The sequence below is a fragment of the Plectropomus leopardus genome, chromosome 12, assembly GCF_008729295.1.
Source record: "Plectropomus leopardus isolate mb chromosome 12, YSFRI_Pleo_2.0, whole genome shotgun sequence".
Classification (NCBI taxonomy): domain Eukaryota; kingdom Metazoa; phylum Chordata; class Actinopteri; order Perciformes; family Serranidae; genus Plectropomus; species Plectropomus leopardus.
Window position 1 is genome coordinate 19247652 of NC_056474.1, and position 25980 is coordinate 19273631.

A 25980-nucleotide genomic window follows, 5' to 3' on the forward strand; every position below is an offset into this window, starting at 1 on the left:
TCGGTCCGATTTCTCTCTCTCTCTCTCTCTCACACACACACGCTCACTATCAGTTTCTCTCTCTCTTTCTCTCACGCACACACAAATGCTTACACATCTCTCTGCTTCACCCCGGTTGGTTTTCTCTTTCTCTGTAATTACAGGCTTCTTATCTACTTCCTATGTTACGTGCTGCAGCCATTGGCCTCCTCCATGTTTCCTCCTCTACCATTTTAGTGTCACAGATCTTCCGCTGCTTCTCCCAACAGGAGCCAACAAGGCAGAGACACACAATATGCTTTAACATGGCTGGACCGGCCAAGTTTGACGGCTGCATGGGACAAATCCAAGAGGCACTAAATTCTGATGGCAGCTTTTGCTCGAAAGAAGCTATTTGAGTGAAATATTGCAGCATCGTTATGGCTGTGGATGTGTGTGTATGTATGTGTGTCTGTGAGAGAGAGAGAGAAGGGGGGAAAAAGCAAGACCGAGAGAAAATGTGGGCTTTGGCGTTCATAGCCTTTCGGTGAATGAGTGTTTGTGTGTGTCCAGGAGTTGTAAAGTTTGATTTAATTATTCATGTGGAAGCAGTAACATTGCTTCCCAAACTAGCAAATGAAACTCCATCTTGCCAAGGAACTCGCACAGGTCACAGCGACCAATTACTTAATGAAAATGATCAGGTTTCTAATGCGGCCCTGGCCAGAGCTCCGCTCCAAATTTCTGCAGTACTTCACGTAGCTATAAAACAGAGTGTACCTCAGCTTTCTTCCAGTGGTTAGGCAAAGTGTGCCACCGCTGCAGTCTTTAGACCCATCAAAACTCCAAACGGCTGAACCAGCTTTAAGCAAAGGATTATTACTTATTAAGAATGGCTAATGTATGATGTAAAAGTTGGCTTCCCTCTGCATCTCTATCCCCTCCTGTCTCTTTGGCTCAGCCTCAATTTCTCTCTCTCTTGCACTGAAGTGGTTGTTTATGCTCATATTTTCAAATATTAACATATTCTTATGGAGCATGAAAGAAACAAAGACATCAGATCTTAATACAATGCTCCTGTGTACACGATAAGCAGTGTTGCAGTACTCCAAATTAGTCATTTTTGAAGGTGTGGGTCTTGTCTCGGTCGGGTTAGACTGTATATTTACTGCGTCTTTTCTCGGTCTCTGACAAAGATGACTCGAGATTTCATTTCAACCCCTCAGCTGCGAGGATGCGGCTGAGTTGCCTGCACATCACCTGATTTGTTAACATTGCTGCTTTGAGTGGATGTAAAATTTTCTGCCTCAAATGAACCAATAACTTACTCAATTTTAATTTGAAATTTAAGCGGTGGTCACATTACTCATGGTACTCTTAAATGTACACATGGACAGTACTGTGCAAAAGCCTTAGGCCACATTACACTTTGTTATTTTAGCAAGGTTAGAATTATAAGACATATTTATTTCTCAATAGTCTCTTTACTCAAATAAAACCAGAACATACAGGAAATATGTATTAAGTATTAAAAACACACATTTTCAGAATAAAACAACTTCAACAGGCTAAAGTTGCAAGTGTTAGTGTGACCCCTCTTTCCTCTGTGCATGTCTTGAGCTCTCTCTCACTGACAGTATGACATTTACAATACTAAACTTTTGGTGTATTTACACCAGGTTGCAGCCAAGATACGTCTAAAGCTTAGTATTGATTGTTTTAGCTACCTTTTCTTATGATTGTACGATTCCATGTTTCACACTAAATATTCTTAAAGTTGAAGAAGCCATTTTTTCTGACTTTTTTGGTGTTTTAATGCATTGTATATGTTCTCTGTATTCTTTGTGTCTCAATACAGAGACTAAGAAATAAATATGTAAATATCCTGATGACAACTTTGCAAAAACATAAATTTATGGTGGCCTAAGACATTTCCACAGTACTGTAGATGGCAATGAAATAGGTGAATGAGAATGAATTTTCGTTTGTTTTTAGGAGATCTTTCAGATCAATTTGTCGAGGGCCCATAGTTCGCATGTTCCACATTTTATCATAGGTGTGTACCGTGTGACACTCACTCTGGTCTGGTCTTGTCTTGGTCTTGATACACTCCGGCCTTGGTCTTGGTCTTGGTTTAGGTGGTGACTACAACACTTATTGTAGGCGTTACAGCTAAAGCGTAATCATTTCTCATCTATAACTGGCTGCAAAGTGACTCCATACCAGCACAAAGCCACCATGATGAAGAGGAGACAAAATCCATAGTTCTTTCACTCCACAGTCACACAGACGTGCAGTAACCAATCATTACCCTGAGAAAAGTTTTCACTTTGCTTTGGGATATCGACGTAGTTGTGATCGGGCAGTTTGTTCCACAGAGAAGGATTGAAGTTATCTGAAAGCAGCTACACCTCATCTAGTCTTTTATTGTGTTATTTCATGTCGTGAAATGTTTATATTTATGGACTTTTATGTGTTGTCATGTTTGAGGTTGTGTGGGCTGCTTCCTGTTCCGTGTTTTCTTGTTTATTTTTGTTTACCTGTCCAATGACAACAGATGAAAACTAGCTGCTAGGTAACTCTGGTGCAGTTACTTTCAAATGTGCACTGTCCCTCTAAAAATAATCAAATAATTACATTAATTAAATTAAACCTGAATCTTATTCTAGTTACAGTTATAAAATGGTTTTATTTCAGATTTTTGAATTCCTTTTTCTACAGCAAGACCCCTATTGCAATCAAATGTTAGAAGCTGCACGGTCGCAGCTCAGCACTGTCGGTCAGATATTGTTGGATAATAATAATAATAATAAGTACTTTAACTACATTTTGCAGTAGTTTTCTGGTAGATCAACCACATTCATATTTGATAGTGATTTTAGCAGTTAAATTGCCTTTTTTTTGGTCATTTTTGTGTTGTTAACTACTGAAAATGTAAACATTGTTTGGGCCCTTAAAGGAAAGGAATGATTTTTTAAAATGTTTTCATTACCATTGCTCCTCTACTTTAATTAAACCCCCATTGATCATGATTAGACAGATGTATTTATAATTGCTATTTATGAACAATTCAATTCAGTTCAGGCAACTTTAATGGTCCCAAAAGGGAAATTCATCTACACATGTCAATGTAGGTTAGATAGATCATTACCAGGTAACACTGAGCAAATAAAATAAACCATTTGTTATAGTTAATATACATAACCAAGTTTAAAAATGACCACAGATATATACATTAATGGTATATAAATATATAAGTCAGACAGACAGAACATGCTCAGACTGGCTGAAGATTCCTTTTGCTTTTTAGGCCGCCTGTCTCTCCCAGAGGGAGCGAAAGTCTGTTTACTGGGCTCCAGTTATCTTGGAGCCTACTTTTACAATACTATTTAGGCTATTCTTGGCCTTTTCAGGCAGCCCAATAAACCAGCAAAAAAAAAAAAAAGAGAAAGTTGAAGAATTTCAGTGAATGGTTGATAAAAATTACATAGAATGGTAATGTCAACATCACATTTTATCAGAATCTCCGTATCACAAAAAGATTTAAGCTTTTGCATTAGGTGAAATCTTTGATGATTGACAAAGTCTGTGTTGACAACAAACTTGTGTAGAGAGTCGAACACTATTCCGAGATACAAATATGTGTCAGCAGTTTGAACATCCTCGCTATGTATAATTTGTAGCTTTTCTTTTGTTTCTATTCTGCCTGGAATCAACAATTAATTTTATTCTATCTTTTTTTTTTAAAGATTATTTTTTCGGGTTTTTATTTCTTTTAATGGACAGGACAGTGTTTTAAGAGAGAGAGAGGGGGCGACATGCAGCAAAGGGGCGAGGTTTGAATTGAACCTGTGGCCGCTGCGACAAGAATACAACCTCTATATTTGGAGTGCCGCTCTATCCACTGAGCCACCAGGCGCCCCATTCTATCATTTTTTGAGTTTATGACCAGTGGACCGGTGGGCACTTTTTGCATGTGATTTTTTGAAATTTTTTAATGCATTTTGTCACAATTTTGTACGGCATGTACATTGTCTTTTTGAAAGTAGTTTGAACTACTTCTTCCAAGTAACAACAAACTAGATTTGGCTTTGTTGTACTTCAACTTCCTCCAGTGTGAAGCAATTGTTAGCTTGCTAAGCTCTGCTTTCAAAGTAGCTCCTCCACCACTGGGAACAGACTCCTCAGCACATCAGCTTAGTCTGCAACTCTGGATTTTAAGGGTACTATATACATAAAGTTCACTCACTTAGCAAACCACCACGTGATGACCTGAGAGGTCTGATTGAAAGTTCAGCTGAAGCAACAAAATTTGAGCAGCTTCAGCAGTCTGAGTTTACTAAATCAAGGAGGCATCTTCTTAAGTTACAGTGTTTTTAGTAGTTACTGTTGCTCTTCCTCCATACAGCTCAGCAAGGAAATAGAGAGAGCAGCCACCGATAACTTTTTGCACATATGGGCATTTATGTCTAGTTTTAGTATGGTAAAAAAATAAGACAAGCTTGAAAAACCCCAAAGAATGTACCCTTTAATCCCGGTGGCTCGCGGTCCAAAAGTGGGTCGCGGGTCTTTTCTAAATGGACCGCAGGTGACTTGCGAATGTATCAAGTTTGGAAAAAAACAAATTTTGTTTCAAAGTAACAGTGAATTTCTGGCACAGAGCTCTTATTTTGAGGTGCTGTCTCTGTTTATTCTTGCAATATGTTTTATTTCTTTGTGTTCTAAGCCACCGTGATGTTACATGTCAGGGTTTGTCGCAGATCGCCGATTTTTATTTTTTTTTTTTTTAGAAATGTTTGGTGATTTTTAAAGGAAAAATGAATGCATTTTTAAAAAAATGTTTGGGTGAAGCCAGTGGGTTTGGAAGGCATGTTTTCTTCACATAACACCAAAATTACCCCAATTATCGCAGACATATACTGTAGAAATAGCAATTATTGTTGGATTTTCAAATATTAAACGGTCCCTGAACACGTTGTTTGTTTGTCAGACATACTTTTCTCAAAACTTTTAGGGTATATTTAGTTTTCAAAAACTTTTTCCAGGCTTTTTCATAACTTTTCCAGCTTTTTCGTGACCGTACAAACACTGCGTTTTGTGAAAGAAAAATGTAACGTGGCAACTTAAAAATGTGCGGACCTAGGAGAAATCTAGACCCCGGTGGCTGCTTCGATCTAAGTTATTTATCATCAAATAGCGCATCCTCACAGCTGCGAGAATTTTCTAACCGACATGTGACGGTCTTTTGTCCATCCTGTGACTACTGCACACCACAACAGCGGCTATTTTAGTGTTGTGCGTCCGAACTCCTCCATCAGCACCACGGACTGCACCGTCTGCGCCTCTCTGCCTCCATCCAGCCGGTTTCCTCTCCGCGGTGACAGTGAAGCCTTTACCATGTTAGACTGAGAGCATGCAACAGCAGCGAGCAGCGGCTCACACACACACACACACACACACGCCAGGCTGCAAGCAGGCTCTGCATGCAGCACCCATTCTTAATATTTCTGCCTCGTAATACAAAACCAGGCATATTCTGCTAAATTATTAAATACCAGACTGCAAGGCTCGGGCTGAATTGCATGAGGTAATCGTTACAGCCCTGTTATGCTTTTCTGTGGGCCAACAAGTGGATTTTGGAAATTGATATTACGAGTCTGTGTTGTTCACACACTTTATGGACATCAGGAGGGACTAATCACTTAGAGCTGATCATAAACTATAGTGGCTGGGCAAAGCATCATGTTTGACAGGCCTGTGGATGTGTTTGGGTGACGTAGCAGTAAAAGTGATTTCTTATTATGCAGGGTGGTTATGGCAACATTGACAAAGTCGATCTATCGGGTCCACAGTGGATTAAGATCATCGAGAGGGATTGAAACACCTCTGTACATCTCAATAATCCCATTCTTGCATTATCTTAACAGCCTTAAGGAGTGATCGATCCGCTGCAACCTGTGCGCATAGCAGGCAATGGACCGATATTCAGTCGAAGGCGGTGTTTTGGCTGTACGGTGACGTTTTAAGGCAGGTCTTGGTCAAACCTACCAATGATACAAGTCGGTTCTATTCTGCTGGGACCGATCGCAATGAACGGGTGTCGGAGCTCTGCACGGCAAAGGAGCAACCACAGCGAGACGCGGCGATCAAGGGGATGCGGCATCGGTACGCGGGAGCTGTCCATCAGCACCACATCCCCGACGAAAAGCAAGCAAGCAGCAAGCAGAGCCGAGACCCAGTCGCTCCTGTTTTCAGCCTGCCGCCCCCGCCCTCTTCTCACCACCGAGACCGCACTCCGACCACCGCCGCTCACCGCCAGAGCCTCCAGGAGCTACCTTGTCTGAGCCAGCCCTCCCGGAGACCTGTTCACAGTGGCGACCCTCTACCTCTGGCGAGCTACGACACCGCCCAGCGACCTTCACACCGAGCCAGTGAACCCAGCACCGGGCAGCACCTGCAGCGGGATCCCTGGGCCCCGGCCGGCTCTCAGCAGCAGCAGCAGCCGCAGTCGGAGAAGCAGCCTGTTTTTCCGAGCTGCCACTGCAGTTTTTCCGAACAGGAGGCGAGCCTTTCTCAAAACCATCACCATCCTGCCGATCCTTTCCCACCGCAGCCCTCCCCTCCTTTTCCGCCGCCTATACTACCGCCGCCACCAACGTCGTCCTCCTCCTCTCTGCTGTTTTCCCGGGAATCTAAACGCGGGGATCGACTCCGAAGGAGTGCCAATAATTACCAACAGGCAAGCATCGTGGAACGCTGCAGGGGAGGAGGAGGAGCAGGAGGGCACCGAGACCACAGGCAGTTGTTGCAGCAACAGCAGCAGCAGCAGCAGCAGCAACAGCAGCAGCAGCAGCACAGTCATTTAAGACTCCAACAGAGGGACCCCTCCCCTGAAGGAACCCGTGCAAACTCGCAGAAAGGGCGCTCTTTAAATGTATGTGAGTCAACCGAGGCTAGCAGGAGAGCATTCGAGTCTCAGACTCAGGAGCTGCAGCAGCAACAGATCCCACAATTACGAGCGCAGCAGCAGCTACTGGTGGGGAGCAGCTTGCCTATCAACTACTGCGCCAGCGGCTCAGGAGAGCTATGTAGGACTCACCAGGCTCCACTGCTGCAACAGCAAGAGCAGCAGCAGCAGCGGCAGCAGCAGCAAGGCGCACTGGGGCTCTGTCCCCAGCGTCCGCAGCACTGTGAACAAGACCGCAATAAGTCTGGGAGGATCACCGCGCAGGGCGATCAGGCGCAGCCACACAGCCGCGACTCCCGCGTAACCCCCCCGGTAACACAGCAGACGTACGCGGGGAACTCGTCTGCGACTGGCAGCAACAGCAGCAAAGAAAGCCCCAACTACGGCTCCAGCTATCACCTGTGGCCAGAGAGCCCGCATAAAGGAGAGGAGAGGATACGCATCGACCTCCATAAGGTAGATTTTTCCCCCACAATTTTCTCCTGCGATATCGGAGCTAATTAGCCTCTAATGACAAAAACAAACTGCTCTTAACGTTTTCACTTAATGACCACGCCTGTCATATGATTTTGACAGAGCACATTCGCCTATGTGTACGGTGTGCACGCGCGTAGCATTTGTGTATGTATGTAAAGGTGGTTGGTGGTTGGTGGTTGGTGTGTTTGAATCGTCATTCATGCAGCTTTTCCAAAAAAACGCACCGATGTTATAACCGCCGCACATGTAACCCAGTGCGCGAATTGTCTTATCTAACCTGGTATTTGTTTCATTTGGTCACGCGCATGCACGCACAAACGCGAACGCACACGCGCACACACACCTGTTCCATGTTGCAGGGTTGTTTTGGGTAGCCCACTGCAAATATTCTCATGACGCTCCCCGGCAGCTGAATTAGAGACTAAGCGCGTGTTGTTTCCACTGAGCAGAGGGGTTTCTGAGCGGGGGAATGTGAATATTTTGGCTTCCAGACACAACGGTTAGCTTTCTGTCGGTTGGGCCTGTACCTGTCAGTGTGAGCAGCTGCTGGCACGGTGCTCAACATACTTCCAAAGTCACTTTATACAGTATGTGCTCTGTAATCCTGCTTGGAGAGCTGTCTTGCACTCACAGTTTAATATGTGTAGAATATAGTAATATTAGAAGTAAAGACATCTACATTACAGAACTTATTATGTCTGGCAAGTCAAATGAGAGCAAGAAAATCAAGAGGATAATCACATTTGATTATTAGATCAAAATATGAGTGAGTGACAACATAGAGGTAAAAATGTTTTGGGATTTAATCAGATAGAATAAGTTAAAATGTTGAAAATGGTAACAGGTGGGAAGGTATGTGTCAGCATGCTTGTTTTAATAAAGAAAAGACAAAATGAATATCTGATCTATTAGCAGATAAACTGTCAATACTAGTGTTGTCATCCACCGATTCTCACTGTAGTTTACAGAAAACTCGCAATAAGGATGAAGAATCATTGTCATGTACACGGTGGTGGAAGAAGTACCTGAAAGCCGTACTTAAGTAAAAGTACACATGTCTTACCAGAAAATGACTTTAGTAGAAGTAAAAAGTCCTTTAATAAAATATTTCTTGAGTGAAAGTCTTATCTGAAGTATCTGATATTAAATGTACTTAAGTATTGGCAGTAAAAGTACAAGTAAATGCTGTTAATAAAAATTAAGCAGTTGACAATTATGAAGTTTATTTCTTATGAAGTTTATTTCTATAGTTGTGTAACATACACTACTTTAAAAATAGAGCCAAGATTAGACTTGAAGAAAAACATTTCAAGAACAAAATCCATTTTTTTTTACCCTCCCATTTGGCCGTCCGCCTGTCTGTCTGTCTCCCTCCTTCCTGATTTTGTAGTAACAAAGATGTTTAGTGGAAATGTAGTCAAAGTGAAAGTTGACAAATATAAAAACTCAAGTACAGACTCCCAAAAAGTACTTACAGTAACTACTGTAATAAAGTATTAGCCTATTACTTCTTTACATTACGCCACTGCATATACATCCTGCATTCTTCACTATTTTGTGGACAAGTTAGTGTGCTGAAGCTGCTCAGAGGTGCAGAGAAACCAGCAGAAGATAAATCAAACTGCAAGATGTTTAAGGACATAGTTGTTTACTGTAGATGCTAACAGCTCACAAGAGGAAATTTACTACTTTTTTCATTTTTTATTTTTTTTTTACAAATTGCCACCAGTCCTCTCGTCTCCTCTGAGAAATCTGCTCCACAAAACATTATTGCTCATACACTGTGGACATATGAACAGATGTTCATTTTGGTTGTGAAAGTTATTTTCAAATACAGTTTAGTCCCCTTGCGCTGTTGTTTTTGTTCCTCCTCCCCTGAGCGTTTTCCTCTAGTGCAGTTTTCATATCGTAGGACAAGGAATAACGGGAGGCACAGATGAAGGTGCAGCATCTAAATAAGAGCACCGGACTCCTCTTTAAAATGCTGCAGCTGTTTGCACGGGGCTAAGCTGGCACCAGTAGAAGGTGGTACATCGAACCACCTTGACATGACTGTTCTGAACTTGGCTCAATTCTGTAGCATCAGCAGAACGCTGAAGTGACCAAGGGAAAGTAAACTTTTTTTCCTTGAAGTTTCCACCATGCTGTTTTCAAGTTAAAATCACTGGGTGTTCTGCGGAGAGAGGGAAGCTTAACCCAAGACAAGAGGAATTGCGGGACTTGTTGAACTCGCTGCATAATATTGATCATATATTTCCAGATATAGGGTCCATTTTCTGAGCAGTATACCTGCACATGCCACAGCTTCCCTCTTATCTGCCGGTACTCTGCACCACAGAGGCATCAGGTTAATGGTGTTGGATACTGTGCAATAGTTATCACCTTAAATTTGTTTAAACCTTAATGTGAATCACCAGCTAAGTACAAAAAAACAAAAACATGATAGCCATCCATTTTTCACTGTAAAATGTTATCTTTTAAGAATATAGGGATGTTGTGACACAATTACTGGAGAAGAAAAGCCCATATTGTGCTAATTATAGTCTAAAATGTCAAAGAGTCTTTTTTTAGCCATGAAATAGTCCCAATGAGTCCTCATTACTGTTTAAAGCAGCTGGGATTTTAACAAGCTGTAGGAGCATTATGTCTTTTAAATCAAGTCTTGTTGTGATATTGGAAGGTTTTCTCTTTTTTGTTTTTTTTTTCAAAGTGATTCTGTCTGTTTTTAATAGCTACGGACAGCAAAACTGGTCAGTATGCAGCAGGACACTAGTCATGACTGCAATATGATGTAGCAAGCAGCTATATGACGAAGCACTGACAATAGAGACCTCAAAAAAAATAAAAAAATTGCACTCTTAAAATAATCAAAATGGCACCATTATTTTTGTGTCATAATTATATCCTTTTGCTTCGCAGCTTTCCAGCATGTAGTTTCCACTGTAAACAAGACGTTTATTTATCACACAACTCTTACACAATCCAGTTTCAATCATGAAACTGGAAATCTGAAAGAAAAACAAATCTTAGAAGTGCTCCAGGGGCAGACTCTTAGTATCAAACCTTTTCCACTCGCTCTGATCCGACCATGCCAAGTATTTTGATACGGCCAGACACACTTATCTATTCACGGATATTTGCGGGATCGTGGTTACATCTTATTGACTTGCCCTCAATGAGGAGACAGCCCCCTACCCTCGCTCCTATTTGAAATCCCTTAAACAAAACACTTGTGACAGAACAAGCCTGATAAAGTGTATACGATTACAGTATCCTGCAGCACACCCTGAAACTCAATACCCAGCCCACTGAACTGGTGGCAGGTAGTACGATATTGTGTCCTGCCTCAATAACATTGTGCTTTGAAAGGTGCATTGCTGCTTCTATTGTGATGGGCTGTGTAAGTACTCTAATGCCCGCCACTTACTGCTATGGCGATATCTCCTGCAGGGACACTGTAGTACACAAACACTGGTGGATTTGTTCTTGTTGAACAAGGCTGATTTTTTTTTTTTTTACGATACACGGACGTCTTGTTTAGCAGAAACCTGTAATGAATCACTTAAGGGTTTGTCAGATTCGGTTCCATCCAGGGTCAGAAATTAGCAGGGTGTTTTTGAAAATGAATACAGTATATATATATATACAGTATTTTTTTAACTCTTTTCATTCTCAATTAATAAGTTGATTATTTCTCGTAATGAAGAAATAGTTTGACATTTTTGAAAGTACACTTATTTGCTTTCTTGCTGATAGATGACGATTAAAATGTCAAACTGTTCCAGTAAGGAATTATTTTGACAATTTCACCAATTGTCAAATAAATAGAAATTAGTGTAAAATCCTCATTACCAATTCCCAACAGTCCGAGGTGAAATCTCCATATTGTTTACTTTGTAAAACCAATTTTAGTCACAAGAAACAAGGAAAATTTCATATTGGAGATGCTGGAAACAAAGGATGTTTGATACATTTTTGATTGATTGTTTGAATAGTTGAAAATAAATGTTGTCAATTAAATATTAGATTAATTGCCAAATCATTTTAGTACCACAAATATGTTTAGGAAACATATAAGCAGGCATGAAACGGTAGAAAATGTGTTTGATTATTTCTCAGCTTTGAGACTGCAACTACCTGGCTAACTACAGTATTTATATAATCTGCCTTAAAGCTGGCACAGTATCCAGTTTTCACCACTTGATTATCATAGCTAAAAGAACTCACAATAACGATATAATCACGATACCTAAGAAAAAATTGGTGGAAAAAAATCTGTCAGTCAAATTTATCTTTAATTTCATTCATTGGCAGAGAAGATAACAGGCGGATTATGGTTGCAGAGATATACCTGTATTGAGAATAACTGTGACTTTTATATATTGCAATATTGACATCATCTTAATAATACACACATGAAAATATGGTGTAAATAATTATTTTAAATAATTTCCGTTTCTTTCTGTTTTCACTTTGTCTCCCTCCCCCAAATGCCATCTGGTTGCTTTAAATTATTTAAAATAATTATTTACACCATATTTTCATGTGTGTATTATTAAGATGATGTCAATATTGCAATATATAAAAGTCACAGTTATTCTCAATACAGGTATATCTCTGCAACCATAATCCGCCTGTTATTTTTCTCTGCCAATGAATGAATTGCTTGTTTGTGAAATGTAAGACAATTGTGAGTAATATTTGTTACAATTTCCCAAAGCCTGAGTTGATGTCTTCATATGACATGTTTTGTCTGATCAACCACCCAGATCCTGAAAATAATAAGTTTGCTTTCACGAGATGAGAAAAAAACAACAAATCCTCGCAATTATGAATCTGTAATTGGAGAATGTTTTTATATTTCTGCTTTGAAAATGACTGAAAATTGATTCATTCTGAAAACAGTTGATAATCAACCAATGGACAGATCGTTTCAGCTTAACTGATGGTTTGTCATGATTTCGAACATAACAGATCTTTGTGCTGCATGTTTACTATAAACCATCAACGCGATGCAAACAGATCAGTAAAATTGCAGTAGAGGAAAAAAGCAAATGTAGAAATCAGATTGTTTTAAGTAGAAAGAAAAACAAAAATATTCATAGCCTAGTGCCATCTCTCTCTCTCTCTCTCTCATTCTCTTCTCCTCTGTCACATCACCCATGTTTGTTGTGTGCACCAGGCCTGTAAGCTGCTGTGTGTGTGTGTTGTGTGTGTGTGTGTGTGTGTGTGTGTCAGTCAGGCGAGTGCAGCCCACCTTTCTGGAGAACATAAGGTTTGTTTGTGTCACTGCAGAATGGATGGCTCGAAAAGAGGAGGAAAGCTATTACAGTAAAGCTTTTTGTGCAGATCCTGCCAAACTGCGGTCCGACACGCATATAATCACCCTATATGATCTGGGAAAGGTCAACACAGTATATATCAAAGTGGCACTTGCAACCAACTTAGTGTCTCTTTGACGGTGTCTGGGGGATTTAGTGTGTGTTTGGTGTTGGTTGTGTGTGTGGCGCTTTGAAAAGTGAATGATTTTGTTACCACAGAAACAGGAAACAGCAAGCATTTCCATAAAAAAAAGAGATGCACCGATTTCTTGGCTGAACATCAGTATCGGCTGATACTCGTCTTGTTGACTGCCATCGGCCTATCGGCAAATTGGATGACATTCGCGGATGTCTGTAGCCAATGTTTTCCTATTGTATCAAGCAGGGCTCGAGACTAACAACATCCCATCATCCCAGAGACAGTAGACGATGTGTCTGGGATGAACAGTGATCTCCAGGGGGTGCCGTCTGGAGGAAAGAGAACGCAGTAAACTCATGATCGACACATTAGGGGACGCACCCTATTGTTTCCAATATAGTGCTACAGAGTGACCAACAAATCGTTTATAAACTAAGCAGGAGAGCTAATTAATGTTAGCTGTTAGCAGCTAGTGGCTGAAACTAACAGCCAATGGAGGTTGCATTGAGTTACATTTTAATGCATTCAAGCTCTATTCAGTAAAAATGAGTATTAGGTGAGGGTAAATTATAATGTTATAATGACGTGCTCAGTGTTTGATTGTTAAAGGTAGTTTTTATGTGAGAAGCTTAAATAGATATGGTTATTTGAAGAAAAAAACTTGATTTCACAGCAATGAAATAAAACAAAATAGATATTAAAGAAGGAATTGTGAGATATATATATATATATAGTATATCTATATAGTAAAAGGACTTTTGAAACAGTAATTTTAAATAAAAACTTCTCACATAATTGAATTTGTGGTAATTCAATGGAAGTGTAATGAAGAGCTTAATACTTTAAAACAGTTCAGTTATTTTTATAATGAAGATTTCTTTTTTTCACTGCTACAAAAGGGGAATAAATAATAAAAACATATATAAACAACAGCAACAACAAACAAACATCGGTATCGGCTATTAGCCAAATTGTTACATTAAAAAAGACTGTATCAACCCATACCCTAAGAAAGACCTTTTTTAAAAAGAAGTTTTGACTATTTTCAGTTTTGTTGCTTACGTCCATTTAAAGCTTCTATTTTAGTATTTAATTTTTCTCTTTCAGTACTCAGTTTCTCCTCCAAGATCATTTATTTCAAGTAAATACCGGAGCACTTATGTTTATTTTCCCCCTTTTTTAAATTAAGGAAAATGCTGAGGTAATTAGGTTGCTGTCGCTCTTTAAAAAAGTAGTTTTTTATATCAGTTGTGTGTCTGTGTTGGCTTTGCAGTAACTGCTGAGTTAAAGTTAAACGCTCGGGCCCTCGGAACAATTGATGTCGACAGATCTGCTTACTGCGTTATGATTTACTAGTGGGCTTATGCCAGGAGAAACATTATGTTGATTTAAACTTTCTCTATCGGTCATCTCGCTGCTGTTGTTACAGGCCCCGAGTTTGTTTTTCCCTCATTAGGCGTCCATGTTTCCACTGCCTTCTGAGTCTGAGAGGGCAGCCAACACCTTGAAAGTAAACACACCTCGCTTAAGAGTTAAATGTCAGGCACGGGGCAGATCCTAGTTCACATCCTCTGTGTATGATGACGTGATGACGTAGTGGCACTGCTGTAGATCCCTGATAACACTAACAACTGTATGAGGAGACGTAGCTGTGGGAGCCTCTTAGTTTCGGCTGCAGCTGGCAACACACAGTCAGTAAGTATGAACATGAAGCTCTTTTAATAATTGATTGCTGTTTTCCCTATTTTTTAAAAATTTTTTTGTCCGCTGTGTTTAAGTGCTGCGCTTCGACTCTGGAATAGATTTGTGTTACCATGTGTGTTGCTATGGAGAGATCAGCCTGGTATTGTTGTAGCGGTCTCTCTCGGAGGCATTGAGTTTGGTCAAGGAATCATGTGCAGAACAAGATTAATCTTTTGGATTACACACATAATACACACATACTTGCACACATGTCCATGTATCACACACACACACACGCACACACGCACACACACACACACACACACACACACACACACGCCATGAGCCCACACAAACACTGATGTTACTGTAAGTGGCGTTCAAATAGTACTCCACTTGATACAGTTCATTCGCTTTTGCGTTTCATTTGAGTGAGCCTGCACAAAGAGAGGTGTATTGAATTACTTGCAGTCCAGTTGAATACAAAGAGTGGAAAGAAAGCGTGTTGGGGGTTTCCTCAGCCGCCGTCAGCCTCGCTGCTTACTTGCTCCGCGGGTAGAGTCACAGCATGGCAGATGTTTTCGCTCTGCCAGCAGTCAGTGCAATTTGTAACCTAACTGTTTGACCTCACATGATGTTTCCCTTTTCTAATGTGTGTTGTAACTTACAATTTCATTTTTTTCCCCCTCCTACTCCGTAGCATGCCAAGTCCCCACCACGGCTCTCTGCTTAATAAATGACCACAGTTCATTTATATGGTAATTCCTGTGAGATGCTAGCCAAAGGATGCCAGGCATATAATGTATTACCGCAATGCATATGCTTTATGGCTAATTAAGTTATTGATCTGAGGCTGTTCCTGCGTTAGGGCATGATCACAACACAAAAGAGTATTAGAGTATGAGTAATGCAGCTGTAAGCAGATATTTGTCATTTATTACAATGCAAGGGAGACTCGACAGTACGGCGACGGCCTCGTGTGTGAAGTCCCAGGCTTTCCACATATCTTATGATATTGTCGAGGCACAAGCTCATTGAGTCATTTCAATATTGCCTGCTGGCTGTTTTCAAATGTTTGTTAAACACTGTGTTTGGTGGGAGCGCAGGGTGCAGTAACGAGATGTGAGAGATGTGTGATTTCATCATACTTTGCTCACACAATCGACTAACGCTTCGCTTGCAGCCTGCCCTGGAAAGTGCAAGTTTGAAAAGCTTCTCCTGCCATTGTGAAACTCCATACAGAGAGTGTTTGGCTTGTATGTGCGCCAGTCGTTCATATGAATTCATGCGCGCGCACTCGTGATGCTCTGCCTGTGCGCATTCATTGGATACGCTTTCTTTCTCCCCTCCTCCTCCCTCTCATCGAGTCTTTATGCCCTCAGGTCAGAGTTTGACTGCTGATCCCCTGAGCTGCCATACTACTTAATTTACTGCACATGATACACAACCGTTGCCCTGTAAAACTCAATCACAGCCTCCTCTGGCCACTGATAAATATTCAGTGAGAAACAAAAAGCCTCAGCTGATCCTCATCTAGTCACTCTGCCTTCAGCTGTTTATAAGAAATGTAAGCACAATTTGTTACCTTTATACAAACAAAACACATCGTTATGGAAATTCAAATTTAGCCCAATCTCTCATCAGGAGGCCTCTGTTAGTGTGTGTGTGTGTGTGTGTGTGTGTGTGTGTGTGTACTATATACAAATTACTGTGTGCATATGTGTGTATTGCTGTTGCCAGCCATAGTGGCTCTTCTCCAACACACAAGCTTTACAAACAGAAACAGGCGACGAGTTGAATGAAGCTGCTTTCCTTCAGCTTTGTCACCCCTCACCCTCCTCCATCGTTACCTCAAATCACCTAGCTGCTGAATATAAAACAGCCATTGTGGATATACAGCAGCAGTGTGATCTGGGGAGGGTCTTCTGAGGAGGACTGCAGGAGACGTATGCTGCCGTCAAACATCTTCCACCAGACATGTTTCTGGTATATCTATGCACCGTGGGCTATATAAAAATAATGGACGTAGCCACTGTGATGTCACTTACTGTTTTTTTGGCCTCCCATTTTAAAGCTTAAAGTTTGGCATTTTGGCCGAATATTGGGGCTGGACCGCAGGGCAGACGGTGGAGCTAACCCTGGCGCTAGCTGCTAGCTTGGTTAGCATGGACCGTTAAATGGCTTGGTGTTGGATATTAGTCACTGCTGCTGTGTTAGCTCGAGCTAACCAGACAGACGTTGAATTGACCGGGAGGAGAGCAGCTCTTGACTCCAGAGACAGTCCCTTAGTGCTGCATCTAACCTATGCAATGGCAGAGACAGAAAGGTTGCTGATTTTTCAGTTAACATTGAATTTATGGTTTAATAGGCTAATGACGCCTGTGTTAAAGAAATGAATTTCAGATTGTACTTGCTTTCTGTTGTTGGCCAATTTATATTCCTTTTCTGACCTTAAGATTTGTTTTTGCAGTTACCCAAGCACTATGAACTGTATACGGATGTGAAATGATTGCTATCATTGTGGTATGGCATGGCTTGGGTTAAACTGAACCGTGAACAAATATAACTAGAGAATGAATGCCATAAAAATAGCCAAATTGCTGGCGGTTTACTTATGTTCACTATTTATTTCTATTATAGCTACAACAGTGGTTACCACTGGCTGCACAGTGCAACTTGCTAGGCTACTTTTTTATAGCAGGGAAAATAATGTATTTATAGAAAAATGGACATTTTAACCTTGTATGACACTACTTTAAAGTTTGTTTACAAATAACAAAAATTTGCGCACTTGCCAACACCCAAGCCCGCACTTTAAGTGGTATTGGAGGCAAATACAATGCTGGTATCGGTATCAGATCGACTCTACAAAACGTGATTCTGGCTGTAAAGTTGCACATTTTAACAAGGAGGTCTATGGGTGCCCAATAGCTCAGTTGGTAGAGCGGCCGCAGGTTCGATTCCGGCCTCGGCCCTATGCTGCATGTCATACCCTCTCTGTCCCCCTTTCACACCAACACTGTCCTGTCATCCAATAAAAGCATAAAAGCCCAGAAAATAATCTTAAAAAAAACAAACAAACAAACAAAAAACATGGAGGTGTATGTGGGCTGACTCGCTCTCGGAGCCAGCCTCAAGTGGCCACTAGAGGAACAGCAGGTTTTGGGACTTTACGTTGGCTTCGTTTTTCAGCCCTGGTTGCACCTGTGTTTGTGTGTAAGTTAAAGAGAGCAAGAGTAAATGACAGGAGTGATGTCGTTTTATTATATCGTTATCAGGTTAATGCCACAGTCTTGTCTTCAGATGTGGATGAGCCTCTCCTACAGGATTCCTTGCTGCGCTGTAGTCTTCCTCAGCATCGGGGATCCGTGCTGCATGCATCTGCAGTAGTGTTTACAAAGAAGGGAGGACGAACCATACTGTATGTGTTAATGGGTTTGAACATGTGTTTGCAGTCCATAAAAAAAGCATATAACAATATATGAATGCTATTTTTATTTATCTTGGTTAATGAGCGTTCACACAGTGCTGACATGAGAGAAATGTAGCACCTCGCTTCCTCGCTCACTCACTCTCCCTCTGTTTATCTCTGGTTTATGGTAGCAGTTTCTATGGTGTTCGGCTCTGCGCCGCACTGTAGTTCCTATACAGCTGCTCCAGCCTCCATTATCGCCTTGCCTGTGACTGTTAACCCCTTAATGGGCTGGTGGTCTGCGCACTTCCCCTTTTGTTACTGCCATTTCCTATTTAACCCCTTCACGAACAAAGCTGCCTTTCCATCTCTTCCCTTCTCTTTTTCTTTGAGAGTCCATTTTCGTTTCCGCTCCCCAGCCACCTCTTCTTCTCTGTCAGACTGGGGGAAAGAAAGGCTTTTTAAAATAGAATCAATTTACACTAAAGGGCCCAGGGGGCATTAGAAAACTGCTGCACTTAATTTCATAACCAAAAAAAAAATTCACAGCTAGAGGCTGTTAGCACATTTCCCAGAACTTTTATCATGTGAGACATAATAGAGTAGCATGAAAGACAGATTCTCTTGACTGTAGTACAGAACGGTGTTGGGTCGCGTTATGGTTCATGGTTGGTGTGTTACATTTGTGTCTATGGTTGAATACAAATGTGCTGTTTTTCCAACTGGCCTTTGTCTCAGTTCACCAGAGTAAAGGGGGTGGGGGTGGGGGGTGTTTCAGAGCCAGATAAGGATATTCAATTAGCTGGAGTCTATGGAAGGCGGCTGCACCAGTCACAGCATACCGGAGCCGGATGACATATGGTGAGGGCTCTCTGTTAGTGCAGAGGAGCAATGAAACCTGATATCTCCTCATTTCATCTTGTCACTGTTTCAGTAATTTTCCCATTGGAATGTCAAACATACTGTCTGCTTCAGTAGATATCAGCTTTTTCTTATGTTTTTTTTCAGCAGGAAAGTCTCACCTTAGAAATGAAAATGAAATGGAAGTTATCTAGAATGAAACTAGATGATTTTTAAGATTAACATATTTTGAGATTTTTAACTTTTTTTTTTTTTTTTTAAAATTGGTATTTATTGTCACAGAAACTGCACAATAGGGATGCACCGATTTATCAGTCGAACATCAGTATCGGCCGATTTTTGCCTGCCATCGGCCTACTGGCATATGAGATGACATTAACCAATGTTTTTCCGTTGTGTCACAACAGTTTTGTGCAGACTTAAAAGCAGGGCTCGAGATTAACAGCGTCCAGTCATACCTGGGAGAAAACATTTTTTGGGGCAAACAGATTCTTCCCCGGACATCCTCAAAACGGAAGAACGCAGTAAAATCAATATCGACTTGTCAGGACACCCTTTTGTGAATTCAACATAGTGAAAAACAGATGTATATTGAAATCAGCAGGAAGAGAACTAGTTAACGGCAGCTGTTAGCAGCCGGTGGCCTGCTAATGGAGGTTGCATTAAATTACATTAAGATCCATTCAAGCTCTATTCATTATAGAGTTATTTGGCAAAGGTATGTTATAGCGTTATCATGATGTGTTCAAATGTAAACTTGCAGAATGCAGTTTTTGGCAAGAAACTTGAATTCATGCAGCTGTTTGACGGAGAAATTTGTCTTGGCAGCAATATAAAATAAATATTAGAGAGAGAATTATGATATTTCGTATATCATCGTATCCTCATAGAACGGTTTGTAAGATATCCTACGAATTTGCACTCTGCGAATGATATTTTTTGGAGTTTAGGTTTAGGCAAGTAAATTCACTGTGGTTAGGTTTAGGAAAAGAAGCATGGTGAGGACATTCCTTAAAACTACTCAAAGCTCACATGGTTCCCAACATGCGTCTCCAGATGAAAGTCCCACAAGATAGTCTGGATTTGTGTGACCCATCCACCACCCCAACCTGCCTGCGTATGAGACCGCTTGGGAATGCTTCCTTGTTAACTCTCGTTAGCGCATTGGTCATGTGATTGCAGCCTTTAAAATTACGTGGGATATGTAAGAATTTGGGTGCATAACCTTTCGGAGAAAAACATACGAACAGTTTGTGAGAACAGCCTGTAAAAAGACTTCTGAAAAATGTTCTTTTTTTTAAAAAGATGTTTTTAAAGTGAAAGAATATTCTAAAGGTTGTATTTAAATATGTGTAATTCAATCTATGCTCATTCAAAGATAGTGTAAATGAAGGACCAGTTCTATTTTATTATGAAGGTTTCTTTGTTTTCCTGGCACAAGAGGGGGTTAATAAAACCAAAATCAAAATAAACAACAGCAACAAAAACATCGGTATCAGTACTGGCCCAGAAATTACACCCTAACCCTGCACACAGTTGCAAGCAAAAACCTAATTATGCTCTTCATTGGTATTTAATATATATTCTCTCAGAGATATTCGCGAGAATTCACTCTGACCCTGAAGTGTTAAAAAAAAATCCTCTGATTCCCCATCACTCTCTCTTCCTCTCCCTTTCTTGTCCTCTAGCTTCTCCCGTTGGCTCGTGTCCTCCTCACGTCATAAATCTCAAGCAGGACGTTTCCAGGCAACTCTCCAGTCAATCTTTACTGAGTTTGTTGCGCTATCGATCTGTCCTGTGCTATAGGTTGTCCTGGCTTCTCTCTCCTCTATTGATGTTTTTGCCTCGGGGAAAGAAAGAAACTGCCTCGGCTTGAATTTACAGAGGGCTCGTTTTCAAATGACTTACAATCACTTTGCAATGAAAATAGAAGTTGTCAGGCAGTGGCATTTATGGATTGATACTGTTGAATCTCCCGAGAGTGAATGCAGTTTGATGAGAGGACAAAATTGTGGGATTGTGGAGCAGGTTATGGGGCACTTAAAGGTGATAATCTCTGCGAAGAATATATGGCCATTGTGGTCCTGTTGGGATGTCAAATAGCTGCCGGGGGAACAGTCGCTTAATGAAGATGGTTTAGTCCATTGGGTCCACATAGAAAACTGAGCTATATTTCAAGCTTTTGTGGTTTGGTGTATTTGTGTGTGTCTTCCGTCCCTGACCACGTGCATTATCTAACGGTTGGAAAGTGGAAAGATGTATGAGAGGCCATTAGGTCAAAAATCAAACTTGCTCTCACACAGCATCATAATGATACACTATGCTCCCCTTCACTATGTCCTCTTACATGTTCAATCATGAACTTTACATGCACTATTTTTTCCAGCACACGTTAGACTCAACCATAACAATACGAGAGGATAATTGCACATGTGAATGACAATGGAGGGTATCTGCGTTACTTAAATGTACACTGAATTGGCTCCAGTCCCACCCTCTCATATTTCAATTTGTCACACTTTGGTTTTTGTCCTCAAACACATATAATTACGCTCTTTCTCATACACTACTGTTTCTGTTTCTGTTACATACACAATCATTATTTCTGACACAAGCAATCATTCTCTCGAATAGATCATCATATTCACACACTACAATATTGCAATATTTCTCATTTCTAATTAAACTTAGTTGTTGGCATTGTGCATTTCTGCAAACCACGTACATGTAACATTTATAATTTATTATGTAACGGTTAAAAAGTTGTTTCTTTGCGATTCAGCAACATAGTGGTTAATTTATAGTCAGGTTTAGGCACAAAAATACTTGGTTAGATCATGTTGTGGCCTAAAATACCCAGCTTTGGTGGCACAATCATGTATAAAAATGCAGCATTTTCTCAGTAAAAGAACCCAGCTTTTGTTGTTTGTTGGTCTCAAACAGTGGTCAGTGGCTTGGTAGCCATCTCACAAAAGTGTCACACCATCCACCATCCCCCCAATCTCCTGAGGACAATCAGGTCATATACATGAAAAATCACTTTAGAAATGTTGGTATGATACGAATGAAACATACAAATGTAACATGGTTCTCAGAAACATACAATGACAACATTTTCCTCTGGCTGAAAACCTTCAGGTGCTAGGCGTGAAAATTACTTATAAATATTTTGCAAATATGCTCAGTATGAATGTCTCAGGGGGGGAAAAAAATCAGAGTTTTGCTAATACAAATACATATACATATTTTTCTGTCAAGCGTTTTTAGGGCTTTTTTTTTAATTTAGAAATGTGTAAAGAAATGCATAAAACTTACAATACAACTGCTAACTTTGGTTGGGAAGAGAATCAGAATGAGTTTCACAGCTTGAAAGCCGACAGTGGTGCTCTCACCTAAACATGCTCTCCTGAAGCTGGTTTTGTGTGGGACCGTGTCAAGGACTGGGTCTGCCTCTTCATGAGAAGGTTATCAGCACAAATCTGGCATCAATCAAGCAATCAGCCATAATGGGAGCAATATGGGGCAATACTGTTGATTAGCTGAAATAAAGAGGGCGCTTTACAGAGCTGATTAGTGTAACACTGAATTGAGCCTCTGGTCCCGTTTCTGTGTACAATGTCAAACCTCGAGGAGCAGGTTTAATACATCAACACTGAGAATATTGTAAGTGATGTTCGGCAGACGTTATATTGTGCAATCACCTGTGTAACCTGGAATAGGCTCTTCCTGTGATCTTCCTTTTTAATTTTGGTGTTCTTTCAGATTTCCACCATTGTGGAAGTTAAAAACTGAACTAACACTGTTATGAATGTAACCACCACTGTTAGAGAAAACGCTCCATCCCAAAATAAAATTTAAATCCATTTTAATTCAGTAGGCCTTTTCTTATGAGCTCATGCTCAAACACACCTGAGTTATGTCCACAAAGCTTTCACATATGCACACTCATTCGCCTCTTCGGCTGTTGTGTAATTTATGGGAGGATTTTACCACTCGTGAGTGCAAACAAACTTACTGGGCTTTAAGTGGTCCTACTTGCCATTTCTCTGGGAAACCATCTTTGCTTAAGTGACATTTAGTATTAATGTTCTGAGTGCTGTGGATGCCTTTTATTTTCTAATTTAATAACTGCATTGTAAAAATACTGTTACCTTGTTAAAAGCACCAAAGTAATCCTATAGCTGTAAAAGACTGATGCAGGCATTTTTGTCAGAAGTTGTTTTTGATGGAGTAATTGATTGGGTTTAACGCACAGCCAGTATAATTTAAGTTCTCACTCACAAATCATCAAATATGGCAGCTTGGTCAGTGGGCTTATGCTTCAAACTACGACGCTCTAGGTACCCCTCTAGCATCAATTTTAAGGCCATGACACACTGAACTGACATCAGAGAACTAGCAGTGAAGTAGCCGCAACAATAGCAGGGTGATTTTACTCACTGACGGGCTCCACAGCTGCTGCCGCCGCTGAAAAAAACCTGATGAGGGCCAACAGTATGGGACACACCGCAGCGACAAGGACTGTGAACGCTAGCTGACGGCCCAAAGTAGGCAGACAGCCGACCGTCGGCTTAGTGTGTCATGGCCTTAAGTCATAAACAGGACATCCTCCTACTATTTTAATTAACTCTTGTCAAATGCTTCATTTATATTCATACATGGAACATTTCCTGTCGTGTGTATTTTGGATTGTTAGTTACCAGAATGAGTCTATCCATATGGCCCCGATCTACAAATCAAGTTTCTCACAACCCGCCTCCTTTAATTTGCTGGAAATTAAAATTGTTCCTAATGAGGCAGTGGGTGTCCCACAGGGAAAGTAACCCCCCATCAGTTCTAACCCCAATCTCCCCAGGACCTAGTTTATAAAGCGCACACTCACACAGGTTCACATAGAGTAACCTTGTTGGGTCCTAATTATAATAGCATTGTGTCTCTGTTGAACACAGCACGTTATTAGTCCTAACAATAACACATTCCCACAGGCATGTACCCATGTCCTTTTTCTCCATGGAGGGTTTGTCTTGTTTTTGCCTACTTTTTGTTGTTAATCTCTGAGAGGAGCGAGAGGGGGAGAGGGAGGGAGGCCAAGCTCTGCTAGAGGCCAATAAATATCTCTGTTATCAAGCTACCATCGTTTTTAACTGCCTGAGTTAAATGTGATATTTTTCTCCTTTGATACTGAAGAGATGCTGTTGTATGTAGCTACAATCCTGCATGTGTCATGCATTATTTACTTGTTTCAGTGGATGTTTTTAGAACCCTCTGTTTTAATCTAATGTGCACATGCTGTAGTAATATTATCCCCCTTCTCTCTTTGTCTTTCTGTTGTAGTACTGTATATTTTTGTCACTGTAAAATACACAAAATATCAAACTAATATTGGCCACATCGTGTTTCAGATGACTCATAGTTGGAGTGAATGTGATCTTTAAAGGATGCCAACACTGAACTAAACAGTGAAAGAATCTCGTCTTGTTTCTGCTGTGACTTAATGCTTTTGCCATATTTTAAGTCTAGTTATTTGTCTCTGTAAAGGTAATAGCATCCCTGAGGCGACTGCAGTGCTGAACTAGATTTCTTGTAGTTATTGTATCAACGCAGTTTATTGTGTGTAGATTTTATTGTTGCCTTTTGTTTTCTTGCTGAGTTGCTGTGTTTGGTCTTCCCTCTGGGGATTCGAGTAAGGCCACTGATAGTAATGGACGCGTCATTGCAGACCCCTAACACTTTCAACTAATCATCCTCACTGAATGACGATGAGCATTGAAGCTGACTCTGATGTCGGCGGGGGTGGTCGTGACAGTTGGGTTAAAAAAAATGCAGCTTCCATTCCAGATGAATTTGTCAGCAATGCCCGGAAGACCTCAGTACTCAAAGGTCAATTTAAAACCATCCTTGACTATGCTAATACCAAAAATCAGTAGCCTCTTTTACACTGTCTTTTTAAGGCGGGAATATCCCACCGTTATTTTAAAAAATGCTACAAATAAAAGCTACAATCGCAAAATTTGGAGACAAAGCTGTCTCATCTTTAAGCTGGCAGCTGAGTCTGTCTTAAAGGGACAGCCAGCAGAATGGAAAGAGTGTGACATTTTGAAGGCACTAGAGGCAGACCGTTGTGTTACATGCACATCCTTCACACCTCTTTTGGTTCTGCGATGCTGGCATGCTGTCTAAAATCACACACTTGAGTGAAATGATGCTGCTGTTTGATTCTGTGTAAAAATGCAAAGGATGTGTAAAGAGGGGACTCCATAGCGGCCCTATGGTGCGATCTCTGTCTAAATAGGGTCATTAGGTCCAAGCACAAGTTTTATTCCTTAAACTAAGGTTTATGTCTTGTGTCAAATGCATTTTTTGGTTTGAGCTACCGAAATATTTGGATAAACAGAGGTGAAGATTGTGCTTTAAGTTCAATATTAAAAAGTCACTGTGGCTGTCTCATTCTTAAAGTCAGTGTTGACATTTTAAAGACTTAACAATCTTTCCCTAAGCTTATCTTTAAGTGCTCTGAGTTGTTCTAATTTAACCATTGTGTTAATTTATTAATCATTGACATTATAGGGAGGACAAATGAAATACACTGCAGTTATTTTCAATATAAACATTTCTGCACAATGTTGATAAATCCAGACACCATAACCTTTGCTTAAAAAAAAACACGTTTGCTAATTCATATATTTTGTATATGAACATAATTATTAGGTGACAAGTTAGTAGTAGAAGCATGTCACCCTGAAATACTGTAAGTGGGGTTAAATATGATATATAATGGTAGGGGAAACACTATATGTCTATGCCAGCGTTTTTGGGGCCTATGGCATCACATGGTGGACCTGGACGGCATAATTCAATTTTTTGCCGTTATGTAAAATTGGCTTCAAAGCCTGGCGCTGTTCCTGGGGGCTTGGGTGGGATGGGTTTTTGGGCAGGGACTCCACGGCACTGCTTTCCGATCGCTACTGCTAAGACTCTTACTCTAGAAGCGCAAGGTGCAGCAACTGTATCTGAATTATTTTGGCTTCATTTTTGTACAGGGGGAGGAAATGGAGATGCGTTGTTTGTCTTTATAAATACTCTATGGCTCTTACACTGTGAAAAGTGAGATGCAAATGCATCATTGCAAAACAAATATTTAATTTCCTTCCATACTCAAACA

The 25980-nt window shown here is 40.7% G+C and overlaps 1 protein-coding gene across 1 annotated transcript in view; it reads left to right on the forward strand.

The window, feature by feature from the left end:
- The first annotated feature begins 6054 nt into the window (after positions 1 to 6054).
- Positions 6055 to 25980, forward strand: part of kcnn1a (potassium intermediate/small conductance calcium-activated channel, subfamily N, member 1a) — a 59755-nt gene continuing 39829 nt past the window's right edge. The window contains exon 1 of the mRNA XM_042497910.1: positions 6055 to 7381. Coding sequence (XP_042353844.1) covers positions 6113 to 7381 — 1269 coding nt within the window. The 5' untranslated portion in view covers positions 6055 to 6112. The remainder of the gene's footprint in view (positions 7382 to 25980) is intronic.